Source organism: Antennarius striatus, chromosome 21 (assembly GCF_040054535.1).
Source record: "Antennarius striatus isolate MH-2024 chromosome 21, ASM4005453v1, whole genome shotgun sequence".
Taxonomy (NCBI): domain Eukaryota; kingdom Metazoa; phylum Chordata; class Actinopteri; order Lophiiformes; family Antennariidae; genus Antennarius; species Antennarius striatus.
Window position 1 is genome coordinate 8,616,738 of NC_090796.1, and position 20,433 is coordinate 8,637,170.

The following is a 20,433-nucleotide window of genomic DNA, read 5'->3' on the forward strand; positions in this document are numbered from 1 at the left end:
ATATGAAAGTTTATATTAGCATGGGATGGCTCTTTGAGTTGGCACACCCAATTCACAGTGAACGCAGACATGCTAGCTGAACTTGCAATGGATAAGATAGTGTTCAGAGTCTGTTTAACTTTATCAGACTTTACCAAAATTAACAAGTTACATACCGTTGAAAAGGCAGCACACACATTGGTATGAATAACACCTAGTCAGAAAACCTTCTGATCCGTGCTTAGGGGTAATATCCAAAGCACTCTCCTACTGAATGAGGGATTTGTGCATCTTCAATGAGGTAAATGTGTGCTGCATTACTAAACAAACTTTTGGCCAGACTTTCACTGAATGTAACAGACAGGCAGAATTACAGACACCAAAATACTACAGATGGTTCTGAGCTATAACTACCAGGTAGCTGTAGATGAGAAATTACAGCCTTGTGTAATTGGAATATATTCGGAGATACAGTCAAAAGCTAAATTAAAAGGTCTCCCGTTCTTTTTAGATAAGGACACAACTTTGCTGCATGACCATATCCTGTCAGCTGCAGATCGACTGAAGCCGATGGTTGGCCTCTGATGTGGACAAAGTCAATGGTTAACAGTTTGCCGTAATCCCACCCTTTGGGTAGATGACAGACCCTGTTAACTCCATCACTGTTGAATGTCACTTTCATTCTCAACTCCTTTACCACCGTTCGTATAATAAGGTGGAGCACAGTCAGAATTTGGCACAGGATAGTAGGTCTGTCTATCTAGACTAAAGAGGGGAAAATAATCAGGCTGCATGGTAAGACAGGTAGCACAACTGCTTTCCCATGCACTCTAATAAAGTAAGGGTGACACAGAGGCAGTGATTGATTTGGGTATTATGTTTTGGTTCAGCTTCAGGTGCCATGGCTTATAGGTTTGACGAATAAAGGGCTCTCAACACCAAGGTGAGTGGCCCGGGCGACAGCCGGGCCTGACAGACACACAGACAAACAGACGTGGAGATGGCTGTGCAAGGGCCTGGGCCTGTGTCGGACTAGACAGAGAGACTGGCGTCAGCTTGACCTGAGAGTCCTGTCAGTGTCAGGAGTGGCAAGACGAAGGAGATTTGGTGATGGAGAGTTGGAAAAGTATGGGTGAGAAAAGGGAGATTAAGTCTCAAGCTGTTGGGTAAGATGAACAGCAGTGCAGCAGACAACAAAAAGGACATTTTATGGACTACGACTTTGGACTGCTGGGCCATCTGTCTGAATAAACAAAAGTATGTTAACCACACGTGAGGTATGTCCTTGAGCAGGAGTCAGGAGAGGATCAGCAGCACAATACATCAAATTCTGGGAACAGTTGTACAAGCAGCTTATAACCAGGATCTCTTGGAAACCATAAATCAGACTGACAACAACTCCGATTAGAAATGGATTTTCATAAAGCTGCTCACCTGAGAGACTGGAGTGTTTATGTGAAGCAGGCGGTTGTGTGGGTGAACAGTTTGTGTATGTATGTGTATTCCTTTACCCTCATCTCACATGCGTGCCCTCCCTTCACCAGCACGATATCAACCAGGCATCAATACACGACGCTATCGTCCAGTGGCTCTAGCCCGCAGACCCAGGGCCCCAAAACCCACACCTCTCTGTCACCTAGCCTAGACCCAGTCCCCTCTCTCCGGGCCAGTGCTCTCCACAATGGGCCCTTTGTAAAGTAGTACTATTTAACACAATGTAGGATTGTCAGCCTCCACAGTCCACAGAGCCGCTCCTCCTCTTAACCCTCAACAAGGAAGTGACTGAGGGACGAGAGGCCCAAACAAATGTCCTTTTGTGATCAGACCATGGAAATTATGAAACTGGTATAAACTTATTCTAGTCTCTGAAGTTGTTCAGACAACAATATGAATGGTGTCTCGCTGGGAGTCATTCAGCAGGGCGACAGTGACAAATCAGATAAAACTTCAGTTTCTGTCTGCCAGGCTGGGATGACTGGAGGTCGTGTGTCACACTCTACATTTCTGATGAAAATACTGTGAAGACTGTCAGAGCAGAAGCTAGATGCATCTCTCCAGCCATCACACAAACCTTTACTGGCATATTGTTTTTGTTATGGCAAACATAAACAAGTTATTTTCTGATCTGCTGCATCAAGAACATGCTGTCTATGTTTGCATGATGTAATAAATATCATTCATAATCATTAATTTAAAATGTAATTTTGTTTTAGCCCAAAAGACAGCAATATCTTCTTAAAATCTAACAAATAAAAACGCCAAGAAAAGCTTCACGGAGGAATTTCTCTGCAAAAACAAGTATTTTACATTCTACAAATGTGTATTGTTTATAAATAGCTAAAACCCATCTCTGTCTCCTAAATATTTAGCATCGTACGTTTTTTAATCTCTGTCCAGATGTGCAGCATTACAGCAGCATTCATTAGGGACTAACTCTTTAGAAACTGGTAAATATTAAGCTCCATTTATGCATGCATCCATGCCTTTGCACCCTTGGTTTGCTTCACTCCTGGCCTTTCTACAGTTTAGCAAAACATCCCATTTTCCCTTATGACACAGGGAGAGAAATATTTGCTTCTTTTGGCAGCTTGCTGATGGTCTAACTTTCATTTTTTGTTGTGAAGCAAATTCTCTCTCTATGCAATCAACATTTTTGGGTTGGAAAGCAAGAGTGCAGTTAAACTGACTCATTCAAATGGAGCACGAAGGAATGAACTGGCATTTAACTATGTCACTTAGTCACAAATTGCAACATCACTCTTCTTTTTCAAATAGTGATCTCCTTTAATTTCTTCATCATTTCCTAACTGTAGGAATACATCTAAATCTGTACAAAAAGACCGGTTTAATGATGAACACCTGGAAGCTGATGGCTGACATGTGTTACTTAGTATTCAGGGTGCCAGTTTGTCTGCCAGCTTTGGTGGTGACAAATTCAAGAGCAACAGCTTCACACATTAAGATACATTATGTTGTTTTAGACATGCAACAGTAAGTTCCTGACCTTGCATCTAAAACCAATTTCCTCCAATCTTTGGAGATATCGAAGGGAAAGCAAGGCTGATGAATTGACGCTGCTTTGCCCTGACTCACGATCGTGGCCTAGAATCGGGTCTCTTCAGGGTCAAACATCCTCTGTTCATTACCGATAGCAGCAATTGTGCAATGAATCTTTCCTTAGCAACTTGGGACAACAAAGACAAACAGACATCTCTGATACCAGTGAGTACGCCAGCAACCAGCTGCAAGGAAATATCCTCAGGTGCCAGATGGATGGAGTCACCTCCAGTCTTAAAGCAGAATATCAAAAAGTCTATGTCCTTCCTCAACCAACATTAATCATGCAAACATAGACATAAATAACAATCAGTCCAGGAAGCAGAGCTGATGGATTGGACAGAGACAAGATTATAATCATCAATGTTCTGAAGTATTTGGCCTCCTATAATTTTATCATAGTATTGCAGCCTGGGTAAGCCATTGCAATCACGCATGATATTTACTTTAGCTTTGGCTGTAATACCAGGCCTAAACCCTTGGCCTGTACTTTAGACAAACATATAGCTCTATAAAAAGCCATATGGTGGATATCTGACATCTCTGCTGTAGGCTTTCTGTTCAGTCCTCTAGGCACCCTCTGATACACGTCACTCCACTGGTATGGTTAAAGGAATTCAGATTGACACAAAAAGCTGCTTTGAGCCTGGTTAGGCAGCAACAACACCAACTCAATGTGAAATTCTGAAGAGACCAAATAATAAAAACACTAAATCACAACACATTTCACACATATTTGCAGCCGGTATTTCAGAGTGGGCTGTGGGTGGTAGAGGTACTGAACGGTGAGAAGATGTGGGTGGCAGAACACTGCTAGGCAGCCAGCAGTCGATAAATGCAGAGGAGGAGGAAGATGAGGGAGAGTTGGAGGATGAAGACCTGCTTGTATAACAGGGTGCTTATCAAATGGCAGCTACAATTGTACAGTCGGTCAATCAGATGCAAATGCACCAACAATGAACAGAATCGTTCCCATTTCAAGGGATAATAAATTAACACATGCTGTTTATTGATTGTACGTTCTTTTCTTATTTTATTATGTCTATTAATGTACAGGAATGTCAAAGAAGCTTTGAGACAGTGAGTGTTTATGTAATGCATAATGTTATATCAGTAATTACTGAGATAGGCAGAGCGTAGAGCAAGCCAGACAGCCTGGGTTGGGGTGGTGACGGAGGAGAAAGGCCGGCTGGAGAAACAGGTGGTACGATCGAGTTGTGTCATGTTGCATTGGCTGTTGAGACTCTGCATGTCTGCAGAGAATAATTGTGAGTGTGATTTCCCAGACTTGAAGCATTTTCCTTTTTTTGCTATTCAACAGTAACAGTTATTGAATCTGCTTCTTCCCTTCAAGTTGATCCTGTCAACAAAGAATAGAGCATGGACTTACATACTTTATATTAGTTTTTTTGTAGTCTAACCACTCCAAAAGGTCTTTCGAGCCCTTTCCATATTAATCCATAGATGGACAGCAGAGACTTCCAGACAAGATTGACAATCTGCTAAGCAGGAGCAAAAAGGAAAGATGGAAGTGATACATATGAGAATATTTTTTCCAACCCAGCAGAACTGGATGATTTAAAAAGTAGCAGCTCAAAGGAGAAGAAAATAAACTGGAATGTCTTGAAATTGGGGAGACAGGACAAAATCAAGGAGCTCCTGATCTTCTAAATCTGGGGGCTCCAAACTTTTTCCTGTAACAGCCACATAACTTTTCCCTTCTCTGATGGGGCGCCTAGTTGACTAAGTCGCACACCGAACTTCACCTTCAACTTCAGCATTTCCAGTTTTTCCACACACCTTTCAACTGGGAACGGGACCGCTGGGTTCTCTGAAGAGGGGTTGTAGGTAGCAGGGAGATGGACGAAGTTGTTTTTTGCACTTGTTCCAAAACCAGCAGTAGGCTTCACCTCAAATGCTTTTAAGTGAGAATACATGTTGCAAATGAATTTCCTCTGGCCTGGTAGCTTCAAGTTAAAACTGTTCAGAATTTTTGACACATCTGTTAAAAACGCAAGGTGCCATTTCCACTCTGGATCGATCAGCTCTGGAACTGTTTGTCAGGGGCAGGGCAATTTTCTGGTACTGTTTAGGGGGCCGTGTCAGATGTGGAAGCGGGCTGCATCTGGCCCGCGGGCCTTAGTTTGGGGACTACTGCTCTAAGCCTATGATAAGACCATGACCTATGACATGCCAAAGGTAATCATCATTTACAAGTGCTGCTAAACATACATGTAAAACACTGCATGGATGCCAACAGTGCTGTGTTGTATGTTGGCATTTTTTTGTTTGTGGAACACAGGATGCTATTTAAACACAGAAACTTTCAGTTCAGTGGAAATGGAAAAAAAGGTCATAGGTCTTTGTTGTGTATCTCCCCATAAAAGGGTCTGAGTGAGACCATTGTGTGTCCATGGGAAGACTGCGGCTCAGGAGGTGGAACGGTCAAATGGTCGTAGGTTCAAACCCCTGGTCCCAGAAGTCTACATGGCCTGGAGCAAGATACTGAACTTGGCTTCAACGGCTGTCCAGTTGGAACGTTTGTGTGTGTGTGTGTGTGTGTGTGTGTGTGTGTGTGTGTGTGTGTGTGTGTGTGTGTGTGTGTGTGTGTGAATGGGTGAGTGCTGTCTGTGACAACAGTTGCTTTTAGTCTAAGGTTTGAGTTTCGACATGAGTTGGCTATGCAAGAGGTTTGGAACTGGTTATGGCTTGTTTTTTTTAACATTGTTAAAATTGGGCCACTTATTCCATGAACTTTCTGAAAAACAGACAAAAATTAATACAATCATTCTACTGTATATCTGTGTGACAGATATCAAACTATGCTGTCAACATTTTTCACAATGGACTCCCATCATTAGCTTGATGCATACCCTGAAAGTAAGTTACTGCTGCTCATAACATCATACTATGCATACTACTGTATACTGCCACACTACTGTAAAATATGCAACAGGTATAAACATATCTGAATGTTGTTGGAAGTTTTAATATAATTATTATTAGTCTATGCTGAATATTCTTACACTTTCTCAAATACAGAACCAGTCACCCACCAACTGGACGCAGTAAATCCTAGAACTAATAGCACTTAAATACTGTTTTTACACTCACCAAAAAAATAAATAAATAAATGAAATGAAAAAGTGTAGCTCAAAGATCACCAAGTGTTCTGCTCAGATTGCTACAGCATCACACTGTGCTTTCAAACACAACTCTATGATGAAGTTACATAAGACCTGCAGTCAGCCTTAAGACCACAAATCTTCCAAAGCCTTGCTAAGTCAATGCAAATTAGCCTATCAGGCAGAAAGGAAGGGTAACAAGTTAAGGATAGGAAAATGCAACTTTGACAATTCACCTAATGGTTCCGGAGAAAGCTGTTTTTTCAAAAGGCTGAAGAGCAGCCTTGTGCAGAACGAGTCTGCATGTGGGTAGAGCACCTGCCAGAAACTGGGCTGACAGCAGATATTTTTAGAGTCTATTCATCTGGTAACAAAAACCTAATTAATTTCCTGATTTGTTTTGTGTCCAAGGACCAATTAAAAATTCAGAATTTCAAAACTGGTAGCAATTAAACAACTTTGCTCTCGCAGTTCTTCGAAAGCATTTCACATTTTCATCTAATGCTTTCCACAAAGAAAAACAACAAATCCAAAATGTTTTCATACATGAAATGATAAGTAATGAACAACTGTGTCAAAAACGGCCAATGTCTATCGAAAGAATAAGTAGTACTGTACAAAACACTGGGTCAGTTAGTACTCAAAAGTTATTGAAGCTCATTCATTAACATGCTGACTCGTATCAGTTGAAAAATATAAAATAAATAACATCAACAACAACCAAAATGATTTAAGGGTTTGTACCTGGATTCAGGTACGCTAATGTTCTGGCCTATTTCAGCTTATCAGCATCTCAAGCCTGCGTCAACAACTGAGCACACAGTGTACAGGAACAGCACAAAGTTGACCAAGAAAACAAGACGGCTTGGTTTCATATCCATGGAATATAAGATACAGTATCTTACCCATGTCATTATTTCTACGTCAACTCTCATCAAATACAGACCAATAATTTATTGCTTGTTTTACATATTATCCAAACTTGCATTCATACTGTAGGCATTATTTACAAAGAAACTGCCATTTGGACATTTAACAGCTGAGAAAATATACAAAGAGAAGTTAATAATGTACTTACTTTCTATAAATACCTTTGCTACGGTGCCCTGAATTTAACACGTGGTTGGAGATACAGGTCTCTGAACTGAGGTTAAGGGAACTCCAATAGACTGGCACCTGTTTTAACTCTGACAGATATTAAACTGCAGCTGTGAATTCTGCAGGCCATCACAAGGCAGCAGTCTTTTAGGCTACATACACACTTGTTAGGTCCATGAGACTGTTCTCAAAGTAACCTAAGAATTTGAATTCTGATTTTTTTTCCTTAGGTGAGTTTTGGTTATCTTGAGGGTTCACATTCTGTATCTGGCTCTAATGTGAAAGCATCTGTCCCTCTGAAAGGGAAGGAATGCACACATTAGAGCACTTCTGCACAAATTTGTGTTATCAACAATAAAAAAGGGTAGGGTATTCAAACTCAAATAGATGCAAAAGGAGTGGAGGTCTGCGTGACATTTTGCTCTGAAGGATGCCAAACATGGTTAACCGTTGAACAGATGGTGGACTGTTGACTGTCTGCACTTCTGTGAAAATCTCTCATCTCAGGCTGTTTGCTTTTGCTGGGGTGCATTGATGGAGGCAGTGCTCACATGCATACTCGCCCTGCACTCATTCACTAATATATTAACACTATCTTCTGAAGCAAAATCTGATGCAGACGGTTGTTATGAGCATGTCTGTGGCAGTGGGGTTTGTTTACAGCTCAGCGACAGCAGAGAAAGTGGGGTGGCTCAGGGGATTGGACTTAAAATACAGGAGTTATAGTTTAAGAAAAGGAACTGACAAATCACATCTTCATCTAAGTGTGAAGTACAACCTCAATATACTGGTGAGTTACAGTGGTATTTATCTCTGGTCAATTACCTTCAGCAATGTTTTCACTTTCTTGAATTGGAAATGCCTCTCAGTGTCGCTACACACCAACGATCGCACATTCAGACACATACCGAGTTACCCCACTGTTTTATTAGTGCCTGTCTCAGAGCTGGCTAACCCTTCACCCTGATGCTTTAAATGAAACCTTTTGTCAGTGTCCTGGTCCAGTGTTTAGAACAAACTGAGCGAGCAGTCCATCAGGCCATGTTTGGCTTTATAGACAGAGAGGGATTGGGGGAGAAAAGTTATACTTCTGGGTGCTCTCTCCAACACAAATGATTTATTGGTCAGTGAAAACTGGAGTGAAAGACAGAGATATGCAATAATGGCAGAATAATAGAAAGTAGGGACGCAAAAGGAAGAGAACATGAATTGACTGAGTAATGGGAAAGTAAAAGTGAGGACTATGGAACTGACAGTGGACATTGGTTAAGCCAAAGCCTCCTGGAGCCAGCCTTTCTTTGGATAATGAATAGCTGGAAATCAGTAAAAGGAACAAGAAAATGAAGAACAGTGCAAAGAGAAAGATGGTCAAAAGAGATCCTGGTACAAAAAAAGAGCCTTTTCAGGAATTGGCATTATCACACAGTAAACCACCATTTTTGCTCAACCTAAAATGACCATAAGATGAGTTAAATAATGGAAGGAGTTTAAACTATCATTTCAATTCCACGGAAAACCAGTAGCGTATGAGGGACAATTTACTTTGAGCAATATAGTACTATTTTACTCAAGGTGCTGATGTACCCAGTGCCCTGTGTTAAATGATCCTGTCCACAGCCTCATGCAATGGTGCACCCTAATATAATAACAGACCAGAGGATTAAACAGAAGGACTGTCTTTCCTTTGTGTATAGCCTACATGAGCTGAAGCAGCGCGAAAACCAATCCCTGTCCTTCTCATTTCATCCCTGACAGTTTAGAACAAGCATAAACAAAAACACAATTTAGTTTCATATCAGCAGGGTCCATGTGTCCTGGCAGTTTATCATGAGTGTCTCTATATTAATGAATGCAACACTTTAAAAAGCAATGAAGTCGACAAAAGTGATGCAATGAAAACGGATATTTCCAAATAATTTTATTTTGACTTTGTTCTATGTTAGAAAAGGGCTACTCTATTTCTGACTCAAGAAATGAAAGTATTCAAACAGAGAAGATTTTTATCTGAGCCACATCCGGGATGGTGTGGAGACTAAAGTCAAAGAAAAAAATTGAAGAGCATGGATAAGAAAGAAGAGACTGGAGGGTCAGGCTAAAAGGCTTTTGTTCAGCTTCACCATACTCTCCTGGTAATAGTAAATCAAGTCAAGTAAAGCACTCAGACTGGAAAGTGAGCATGCAAACGGGTTCACTTGGGAGGACAGCAAGACCCTTGATTAACAATCAGAAGGAATAGGTGGATGAAAACCTTTGCTTTGCTTGGTCACTGGCAATTGCTTGGTCACTGAATACAATATTCCTTGACATAGAGAAGAAAAAAAAAACTAGTACTAGTTTAAGTTACAAGCCTACAAATTTCCAAGTTTTCTGAGGCACTTGCAAGGACACTTCCATATAACAGTTTTCCTAATAAAATTTCATCTGAAAGCAGTGGGCGTGGGATAGCAATTTTAAAATCTATACTCCCACAAATTGACATGTTCACACTGGATCTTGTGCTCATAAGGTGGCCTGTTGCAACACCGTACAGAGAAGAAGCATCACTTTATTATTATACCACTCATTTTATTAGCTATTACTTCTGCCCTGCAGTCTTTGTTCCTGCTGAATCATTCGGGGCCTCTGTAGAGGGTAGACTACCACCCTAGAAGCCAATCATAAGTTACAATGTGCAGTACGATCATGCTACAACCTTCCTCTTAGTGTTTTTATTTCAACAAAGGTATGCTGGGAAAATTAGGAAAACCGTTCAATTAAAGCTAGGCAGAAACATTTGCATAGCTTTGCAATACAGTACTATCTTGAGTACCTACAAGCTGCTTGCCATCAATTTTTTTTGAAATACGAGCCATCAGCCTGTCCATACGTTTCTAAACATAAGAGTAAAATCTGAGATACGCACCATGTTTCAGGACACTACCACAAGTTGGCGGATGGATATAACATCAGCTAAGACCAGATCTTGTTCTCCTTTGTACTGCGCATTCTCATGGCTTTTGTCTTTCTTTTTACACTTATCATTCTTTATGCAACTTATATATAAATAATTATTCACAGGTAAAGTATGCACGTCTATTTGTTGATAAAAATGTGTTTTTTGTCATAATTTACAGGGTTTTGGGATGTTTTACAAGGGTGTTTGAGTTACAAGTTGTTTGACTTATGACTCAAGTCACGGAACGTATTAAACCCATACCTCAAGGTACTAACGTAACTCTTTACGAGAGTGAGAAAGCTGGGAGGAGCATTTGTTATTGTACTTAAATGCCATATTGGTTGTGATTTTACAAAAGTTTGCTAAAATTATTGCAAGCTGGAGTGTGAGGGACTGGCATCACTCAGGATCTTTAAACATTCAAACAACTTTGTGCCAACTGGTATGAGCACTTCTCAAATCAACGAATCCCTGCATTGATCTATAAACAATTGCTTTTTTAATCAAATCATTTTTATCAGATAAACACTGATTCAATGAATGAATGAATAATCATTGACAGCATTCCTCAATTTATTGCAATGTGTGACTAGCCCACTACAACGGCAGCTACAGCACACACATTGTTTGGTGTGCAATGTGAATCAAGTGCATTTGACTGAATTTGCTGTGCAAAATGATGAACTTAATGGTTCCTGGTAACACTTTAAGGACGCTGTTATTGCTACTGATGTTTTGTTTTTGTTTTTTTCATACCCAGCACTAGTGGTAAGATTCCCCTGACTAAGTTTGTACTTGTCAAGGACATGGTCAGCAGGAATACAGAAGTCTAAACAGAATTAAAATGGTGAAACATCCTCAAAAAATTCATCATTTCAGTAAAAGAAAAAAAATGGGAGATGGGAGAGTTCTTTATTAACACACTACAGTGGGAGTCAGCTTTGGAACAGTTAGTGTTGTAGACCTTGATGATTACAAGCTGTATGACTGGGTGTTCCCATGGTTTTGTGGCTTTGTGCAATTGCAACAGTGACCCCACTGTAATCCATGGCTGTTTACATTCCAGTAGATCAGTTCCTACTGGAACCATGGGGAAGGAAGGGCAGGGGTTAAAGAAGACTCTCACGCACCATATCTCTACAAAACCAACACATGCCTCACCCAGGACCAACACTTGGTAAACAAAACATAATGTTCCAATAAGGAAGGCTTGCACTGTTTTATTGACATGAGCAGTGACCAACATCTCCTTTAAATCATCTGCCTCTCCCACCACTCTGTCTTCAGTCCTAAATAGTCATCTTTCTATCACTCTACTTTGCTCTATAACACACACCTATGTACTCCATGCAATTTTCACTTCCCTCTTCAGTTTATTTCCTATAAATTACTTTAAATGGTGGACAAAGATGCTCCACTTCTCCAGACTTAATTTGATGGGGCAGGTAAATCAGCTTCTGCATATTTCCTGCATAGATTTCCTGAAGATTGCAACATAGCTAAAAGGCCTTACCCAGTCATCCATTCCAATAGAAAACTCTAATTCTCAGAAAAAGAGAGAAAATAACTTTGAAAATGCTTAAAAATAACCCATAATTCATGTTCCACAAAAGGAAAAAAGGGGGAGAGGGTTTAAGCATGTGTCAGCATGTTAACGGGTCGTATGAGTATGAGGTCAAACACTTTGTTGAGGTTGTATATGTTCCTGTCTGGAAGATTCTGGAGAAAGGCAGCAGATTGCCTCAAGATTAAGGAATGCACAAATGCGTAAGAAATTGAGGAACTTTGTCAAAACTCTCCGTTCTTGGACACTGCTATGGGGCAGGGGTACACTAGGTGAATTCCAGAAAACACAGGAAATTCACTGAGCAAAGATGAAACGAGAATGACTTCAAGAGCCGAAACACTGCTAGAACATGATGTTCTCCTTGGAATAACAAGGGATAAGGTTATGATACGGAGTCAATTGCAGTCAAATGTAATTCAAGTCACTGAATGGGTCATTTGTGTAATACAACCTCTTTTTATTCTGTATATTGCCTTTCAGCCTGCACTAAAATGTCTCATATATTAAAAGACATGCATGTATGTTCATCACTTTTTCCAGCAATGTGAAGTACGATTGATGTCCTGGGAGCATTTCAGTAAAGAAACAGGTACAAATAACATATTTAAGCTGTGTCTGTTCATGCAATTAATTTTTCAAGGAAGGGAGACAAAAATATACCCATACATCCCATAATATCAAAATGCATCTCTCCAGTACAAGGGGGATGAGTCCATAAAGTTTCCTAAAGAATATATTGAAGCGTTTTATGTTGAATTATGTTCCATCTGAGACAAATCCCACTCATAATGTGCCCAACTTCAAATTGTAACCATGGAAATGAAAAAACACAAAAAATAAATAGTTATGAATTTGACTGCAGAAAGCTTTGTGACAAAAATTCTACGGCAGATTTTGAAACAAAACAAGACAGACAAATGGATGACTGAAATCCTATGTGCCCAAACTTAATTCACTGGTGTCAAATACCGATGATATATCGTAGACAATCCACCCTTACTGTAATTCAGGCATTTCATTTTCTTTGTCTAAAGCTTCAAAAAAACTCAAGCTGTGATTTAATGGCAGCTGAAGAACCACAACAGACATGGGAAAGATGGTAATTCAGCTCATTCGAAGGTGTGTGTGTGTGTGTGTGTGTGTGTGTAATTAGCTTAACACATGGTCAAGGGCTTCTAGGTGTTGTGTGGGGCATTTAGGATGACATAGTGAAGCAGTCATTATTGTGTGGGTGTTGATCTTTTTAACTAGCGCTGATGTCATGAAGTGGCTTTTTGTGGAGCTGGAGCGTTCTTTACACCCACATACCCACCTCACCATGAGGTGATAATGGATTTTTTTGTGTGTATGCATGTTTTCTCACAGTACCTAACCATCGCCCAGCTGTTTTAATGGTCTCAGTACATGTTGTTCGTTTGGACTAGTTTTGCCCCCGCTAAAGGGGTTATGTAGGGTTATGGCATTTCACACATGCTTTTCCGAGGCCTTTAAGGTGTAGATTTCTTTTCTTTATTAATTTTATTATTGTCATTTTAATCTATGTACATTCTTATATTTGTTTTCAACATTTATTAATTTTCAGACCAGTAGTATTCATTTAAAATGACTAAATCCAAAACGGTGTTTGTCCCCTGCTACTGTATAAACGCTCGTCGAACATTTGACTGAGCCGAGAGACGACTGCAGCCCACACACTCGTGCTCTGCTTCTAGAATGTTCTGTTCTGTTTCCATACAGTTAGAGACAGCAAGAGCTCTCCACACAGAGAATAACTGTCCCATAATACACATGCCATGGTCAACTTGTGGGACAAAGGGACAAAACATGTTGCCTTGGCAACGCACCACTGAATTAACTGCGTTGGCTTGCTCTAGGAAAATCTAGCTTGTGCACTCAGCACAAACTGGACATAGAACCAACAATGGACTCTGTGAGTAAAAATAACTACTTGTTTACAGCAAGCAGTATATATATGGGTAGAGCGTAGCTAGTTAAGACAAAACACTTTAATTGAAGAAGAAGAATCCACAACACATCCAACATATACAGTATGTGTAACATCGAAGCAGATCCAGGATAACATTTTCAGAAATTCACTTTTCCCATCCATCCACCCAAGGCATATTCTCTTCATTCTACTCTTACTGTTGTGTTTTTACCACTTGTTCCTTGTACACCACTGTCCAAAGCTGCCGCAGCTCTCGGCATAAAATTGTAGCAATGGCTTGGAGTGTTGGCAGCTCACCGTAGGTGAGCAACCCCAAATCAGTGGCTCTCGAAGGCATTTGCTAAACCATTCCTTTCCCCTAGAGACGTGCCACATCCTGAAGGTTGGGACCGCAGCTCATCTGGGTTTGGTTAGAGCCAAAGACACAAGAACTATAAAACTAGGCCGAGAGGAAAAAGAAAGGAGCACCTCCTCATCTGCAGCTCCAAACAGCGCTCTCAGATGGGGGCTCTGATGTGGTCTGGAGCAATGTCATACTGGAGAAAGCTGGCAGTCTTTAGACTTGACCTGACATCACTCACACATTACAGCATGGTACTATTGATTGTAGCCATGTGAAACATTTTGCAATGACCAATTTAACAACACACTAACACATAAAATACATAACTGTGTATAGAAGTTTGAAACCATAACAAACGGCATGAGCAATTTCAAAACTTAACATTGTATAATTGCATTATAAGAAGGGTTTTGCATTATTAGAAAAAGAAATATTGCCGCAATGTCTAAGTAACACTTCAAAATACAAGAAAAACATATATCTTTAGTTAAATTAATGTTTCTGCAAGTATTGTGCATTCATTGCTTATTAAAATAGTAAAGGTATTAACTTCAGTATTGTCACAGTCTAAACATCATTTTTACAGCTGTCAATTACAATCAAATGCTACATACTGTATGTACACCCCCCACAAGTGTACATGTTTCTATAGCCGCTGATTCAACACAAAACAATACTTCTAATGTATTCGTCGATTCTATATTTAGTCTCACTTGACATTTCTAGTATGCAGACTTTGCTCCCCATTCTCTTTTGAGCCTGTCTTCAAACTGGAGATGAAAAGATGACATCCATGGAGACTGATGAATGAAAGGAGCACGTCCACTTCTTTCCATTGTTTCTCCCAGTAAACACGTCATCCACCCTCTTTCTGGAATCATCGTTCTCTAGTAGTGCTTCTCCAATATATTATATACTGCCTCCAATACAACAAAATTGTCTTTAGAAGGTCATCACCTGTTTTGACAGTCCACATTTAGCAGATTTCTATTGGATATGAAATGACTCAAGGGGAACAGAGGAAAATCATCTATAAAGCACTGTAACTCCTGCTTCTTCCATTATATGAAAACACTCAGCATCTGTATGCATTCAGTGTAGAGACGTCAAGAACAAAAAAGCAACCACTTCTGCTTCTACTTCATTTAAAGTCAGATGCTATGTTTAGAGACAAAAAAAAATAGGCCAAAGCTTTGGTCTCTCAATATTTAGCATTTCCAAGTATACCACAGGTGTAACAGAACACATTAAGAAGCCTACAAGTGCATGAAATCAGAAGGACAGGCTGCCAATAGATTCAAGTATTCCAAGTATTCAACAACTGGCACCAATAAAGATCGCTAAAGGCATTACTCGTCTGAAGTTGTGTAGTTTTTCCAGTTGGTCTTTCTGAACAGGAAGTTAGTACAGAGTTTTTGCAGAGTCAGTGTGTCAGGTGTTAACCACTAAAACAAACAAACAACTTGGCACATGACCCAAGTATCAATGTGTCTTCATGCCTTTTGACACAATTGAGCTTTGTTGTCTCAGTCAAAGACACAAAATAGTCTTGTCTCCAAGAGAGGAGTGGTCAAGTGTCAAATACGTGGTAAATACTCCATCACAACCTTCCAGCTACCCCGCAAGAGAGGAAAAAGTAAAATAACTACAAAACAAACATAATTTCAGACCATCTACTGCATTAAGTCTTTCCCTTTCTTTGTACAACTCTGCCAAAAGCCCTCCTTATGAGAAGTTAGTATAATAAATTGAAATGAACATATACGACCTTCTGCTGGAGGAAAAGTTATCCAACTAGTATCTTAACTGTCGTGGAATGTAATACACTGAAAGTGAAGCCTACTTAACGTGATCACATATTTGTCAGGATGTTCTAACTGACACATCATCCTTCAGTAATAAGGTCTGATCTGTTCCTGTTTGTGTGTCGACTAGTTTTTGCAGTGTTCTGGGACTAACATCAACACTTCCTCTGGTAATTTCACTTTAACTCACTTCCAAGCAATTATGCCGTGTAAATGACTGAGATATTGTGCAGAGTCTGACGGAAGGTTTACATGGACAGACTGGAAAACGGGATTCAACCTTAAGTTTAGTGGAAGAAATTCAAGAGCAAGAAAATTGTAAGAATATGGCATATCAATATTACACAGGTGCATCAAATAAGGTTCTGCAAATTTACTGTGTGAACCAATACAGCTCTGGAACGGTGACATCTATTTTATTCAGTCAAATATACTACATTACTCGCTAGTACTTAATACTGGCCCTCTGTTCAAATACCACTTTTTATTTTAGAAAATATCAATTATAATAAATTCTACGAATAGAAAAAGGGAATTAACTGACAGGAGAAAATCTTCAACTCACCATTTCATCCAGAGCGTAGCGAAGTACGCCATGCTCGTAGAGGATGAAGAACCTCCTTTGCCATTTCTGAATAAACAAAGATGAAAAATAAATCAGACAGATATCTGCATCAATACCATTCATCATTAACTGGTTCAAACTGGCTGCTTCACAAATGATGTCAGACTCAAGGTCAGGATTTATGAAACCATGTGTTATTTTTATCAGTAAATGATTTTGCCAATCGTTTTCTTAAAATCTTAATTTTAAAAAAAAACAGGTAACGCATAAGACTTGTGTAAGAGTAATACTGTTGAACACAATCAAAGACACAATGATGAGAATATAAGAAACAATACAGATTTCATTTTTATTTCTTCATCAGTTCTCTTGTATTGATAATGGACAGATTAGAGCCACAGATTCACAATCTGTCAGACGCAAGTGGTCCTAAAACATGATTCAACCAACACAACAGCTCACTCTCTCGCTTTTATTTGCTTGTTGGTCATTAAAGTCTGGCCAATTTGCTCACCTCAGAACACCAGTTATATCCCTACAGTTAAAACCTTATCGTAAGAATAGGCAGAACACATCATGATTATGTCAAAGCAGCAGCGCACTGTTGACAGTAGTTTTAAGTTGAAAGATCCAGGGTGCCGTTCCCCAAAAACCCATATGGAAGCCATCAGTGTGGCTGTGAGAACTGGGACTTTTCCTTCTCCTCCCCCACATGCTCTCAACTGCTTCTTTAGGATGCACCACCACAGTATAATCTGGGAGCTGATAAAGGAAGCAGCGCAGCAGAGCAAGGCTCACATTACACGATCCCGAGGAGATGGGATCCATCAAACAAATGTCAATATTGTGATCATTATTGCCTGAGAATGAGGCTTCTTCTGATAGGGGACAGGCCTCCCAAGAGAAGCTACTGCTGGAAACAGTGACAGGAGTTATCAAAAAAATATCAGATGAGTCAAAGAATGGATGATTAACAAAGGAAGGGCTAATCAAGTTGTACCTTGGGCCTTTTGGAGCTGCACTGGTCTAATAACCTTTACCTATATCATACCAGAAGCTATTTAAGCAAAATGCTGGTGCAGCTACTAAACAAACATGAGCAGAAGTACCATATACAGTCCTTAAAACTGTATTGTAAAAAGACGAAACAAAGCGATGCACCATTGTGAGCCTATTAGAGGAACCACTTACCCGAGATCGGTGCAAAGGATTGTCAAAGTTTGTTCCCTCTGGAGCCAGGAGCAACCATCCTCCGTATACAGGTTTTGCCTTTCAACAGAAAAATACAAAGACAGTGTTGAAACACAACACTAAAACAACACTAATTTCTGATCAACACCAATGTGTTGATCAGAAATTACATTATGCATTTTCTTAATTCAGTGGAGAAAACTCCCCAATTTGGGCTACAAATGGCAACCAAGCATCCAAACATGTGCGACACTAACACACATATTTACTTTAACTCCAGAAAGGTGTGTATTAGTTATTAACTGCCTTAATTTGACTGCAGGCAACATTCTCCAGCTGGCTCTATCCCAGATTACCACACTGTCCAGGGGAAAAACAAAAAACCTAACACACATGATTTTCCCTCTGATCCTCTCTGAGTGGACTGGTGGGTCGATGGGGGCGGCGAGAGGCAGAAGTTAGCAAGAAAAACAATGGATGAGAGAAAGGAGGGCGCAGAGCTCGAGAGGCTTTTGTTGCTATCAAGACTTGACGAATGCAAGTTGGCCTGGGAGTCATTCTTAAAATGTTCTGACGTAAATTTGAACTCCAGCCACTCTAGTAGTCAGCATTTGTTTGCTAAGCCAAAGAAGACCTGTATAACCACTGTGGAGCTGTGTGCACACATTTTACTAAATATATTTACAGTCAAATCTTACCTTTAAGAACTTACAAAAATACCTTGCGTAATTCAAATGAACTCCCAACCTATAGAGAAGCAGGTAAAAAACCTGATCTGACATTTAAAGCCACCTGGCACCTCCATGTCCCTGCTACAGTGGTTTTGATTACAGTCATATCTTCATCCCACGTAAAGCCAACAGTAATCCAGCATAAAATCCTCTTTCACTTTGATTGCAAGAGGTGCAGCACATTTCTCATCTGAATGACTAAGTAAACAAAATGACATAAGAGGAATTTTCAATCATAAGCCTGTAATCAAAACCTTGGACAGTCAAGTGTTTGTTTAGAACTGCAAGAGAAAAACAAACATCTGAATGATAACCTGACGGGTCACAGGACACAGGAATAGTACTCCACACAAGTTATTTGATAAAGAGACTGCAGGCGAAGGCAGTGAAGTATGTGTTAAGAGGTTATCAAACTAAAGCAGGAACACAATCTTCTGCGCCTTTGAAAAATTACTCTAAAGCCAAAAGAGGAACACCAAGACCGGTGCTGTGTTTCAATACCCGTATTATTATAGCAATTAGTATGTCACAAAAAGGATTTACTATGTCCCTGTACCATTAGACACCAGGATGTCTGACTGCATTCCATTGTATTCCATATGTCCCAACTATAAGAATAACGCACGAATCATAGGTTCAAGGGAACAACTTTAAATGCAGGCTAAGCGTTTTACAAAAATCACCCGTCTCTCCTCACATGACCCAACAGCAATCTGGAAGTTGAATACTCCTGAGGAGGGAGGTAAAGAAAATGAATCTGGGTCATTTTTCACCCCTCAGTGGTTCAATGAAATCACTTTGTGTATTCACATCACAACTGCTCCCAACTGCTTACCCCCTCACCCACCCCCCCCGACAAATGACTAGGCTCTGCTGCAATGTCTATGTGGGCCTTTCAGTGGCGAGATGGTGGGATGGAAGAAGGGATGACAAAAGTCAAAGGTATGTACAAAATGAGGTTCACAGGCCTTTGGTATCTTCTTGTACAGGAAACAATAACAACATGGTCACTACTAGGTACTGGGACTACAGACAATGATGACCTTTTACCAAGTGCATTTAGCTCATGTCTACTTTTGCTCAAACAGAGATGTCACTGTTGTTGAAATGCTGTAGTTCGCTCCTTGTTTACTATTTGCTAAATCAAAGACAGTGCCAACTAAAAGGCACTTATATGAGAGTGCATAGGTCTGTAGCCATTGTCACACAAACTTGAACCAATGAGGGGAAAAAACTCAATTCCCATAGTTCCCATCATCCACATATATATTCTAACCCCCTGGATCCAGACTGATTGAACACCTCACAGTAGTAGAACAACTTGAGACACTTGTGACAGTATATTTCATTTTGACTGGCCAAAAATCTACTCTGAAACAACATTTAATCAGTATCCACTTATCATTTTAGAGCTATTTCACAGAAAAACAAAAAGAAAACAAACCAATGTGGATGATATTGTAACCTCCTCCAACCTAAACAAGCATCAGTGTCAATCAGATAACTGTCGTTCATAGGAAGTGTCAACCTGGCTTCAATTGACTCTTAACCCATCCAGATAAACAGCTTACCAGAGGGAAAGATGTCGATATAGGCCGACAGAATGTGATCTCATGTCACACGTCACAACACCAGCAAATATCAGAAACACAATCCAGCAACTGTTAGTTGAATATCCTCATTTGTGATTTTACTGGGTTTTATTGGGGAAAAAATGTTATCCTGACAGCCTTAAAATCTCTAATCTTCTCAAGTCTCTGATACTGTAACAAGAATGGGGCAAAACGCCAAGAGATGAAGCCTTATGGCAATTGATGAGGGATTTTTTCCCTCATCAATTGCCATAAGGCTTCAGGCTACTGGGTTTGGGAGCATGGAGCTGCTGAAGGCCATACATCTGAATGAATTAGGGTCAATACCATTAGGCTAGAAAATAATTATGTCCAATTAACCCAACCTTTGAACTTCATGGTCTAGTGACACAAGCCTACCCATCTGAAATGAGCACATCCAACAGAAAGTCAAAACCCTCTTTGTCATGAACCCTGACATGAACACAGAAAACTTCAGATGAATGAAATATGAAATA

The 20,433-nt window shown here is 40.0% G+C and overlaps 1 protein-coding gene across 7 annotated transcripts in view; it reads right to left on the bottom strand.

Annotated features, from left to right (window-relative positions):
- Positions 1-20,433, bottom strand: part of si:ch73-103b11.2 (GRIP and coiled-coil domain-containing protein 2) — a 44,164-nt gene that overhangs the window by 22,863 nt on the left and 868 nt on the right. For all 7 annotated transcript variants that reach the window (XR_011034001.1, XM_068304687.1, XM_068304688.1 and 4 more), the window contains exons 2-3: positions 17,614-17,691; positions 16,423-16,488 (exon numbers count right to left, since the gene is read on the bottom strand). Coding sequence is in view for 6 of the 7 variants with exons in the window: in XM_068304687.1 (XP_068160788.1) it covers positions 16,423-16,488; positions 17,614-17,691 (144 nt within the window). In the remaining variant the exon portion in view is untranslated. The remainder of the gene's footprint in view (positions 1-16,422; positions 16,489-17,613; positions 17,692-20,433) is intronic.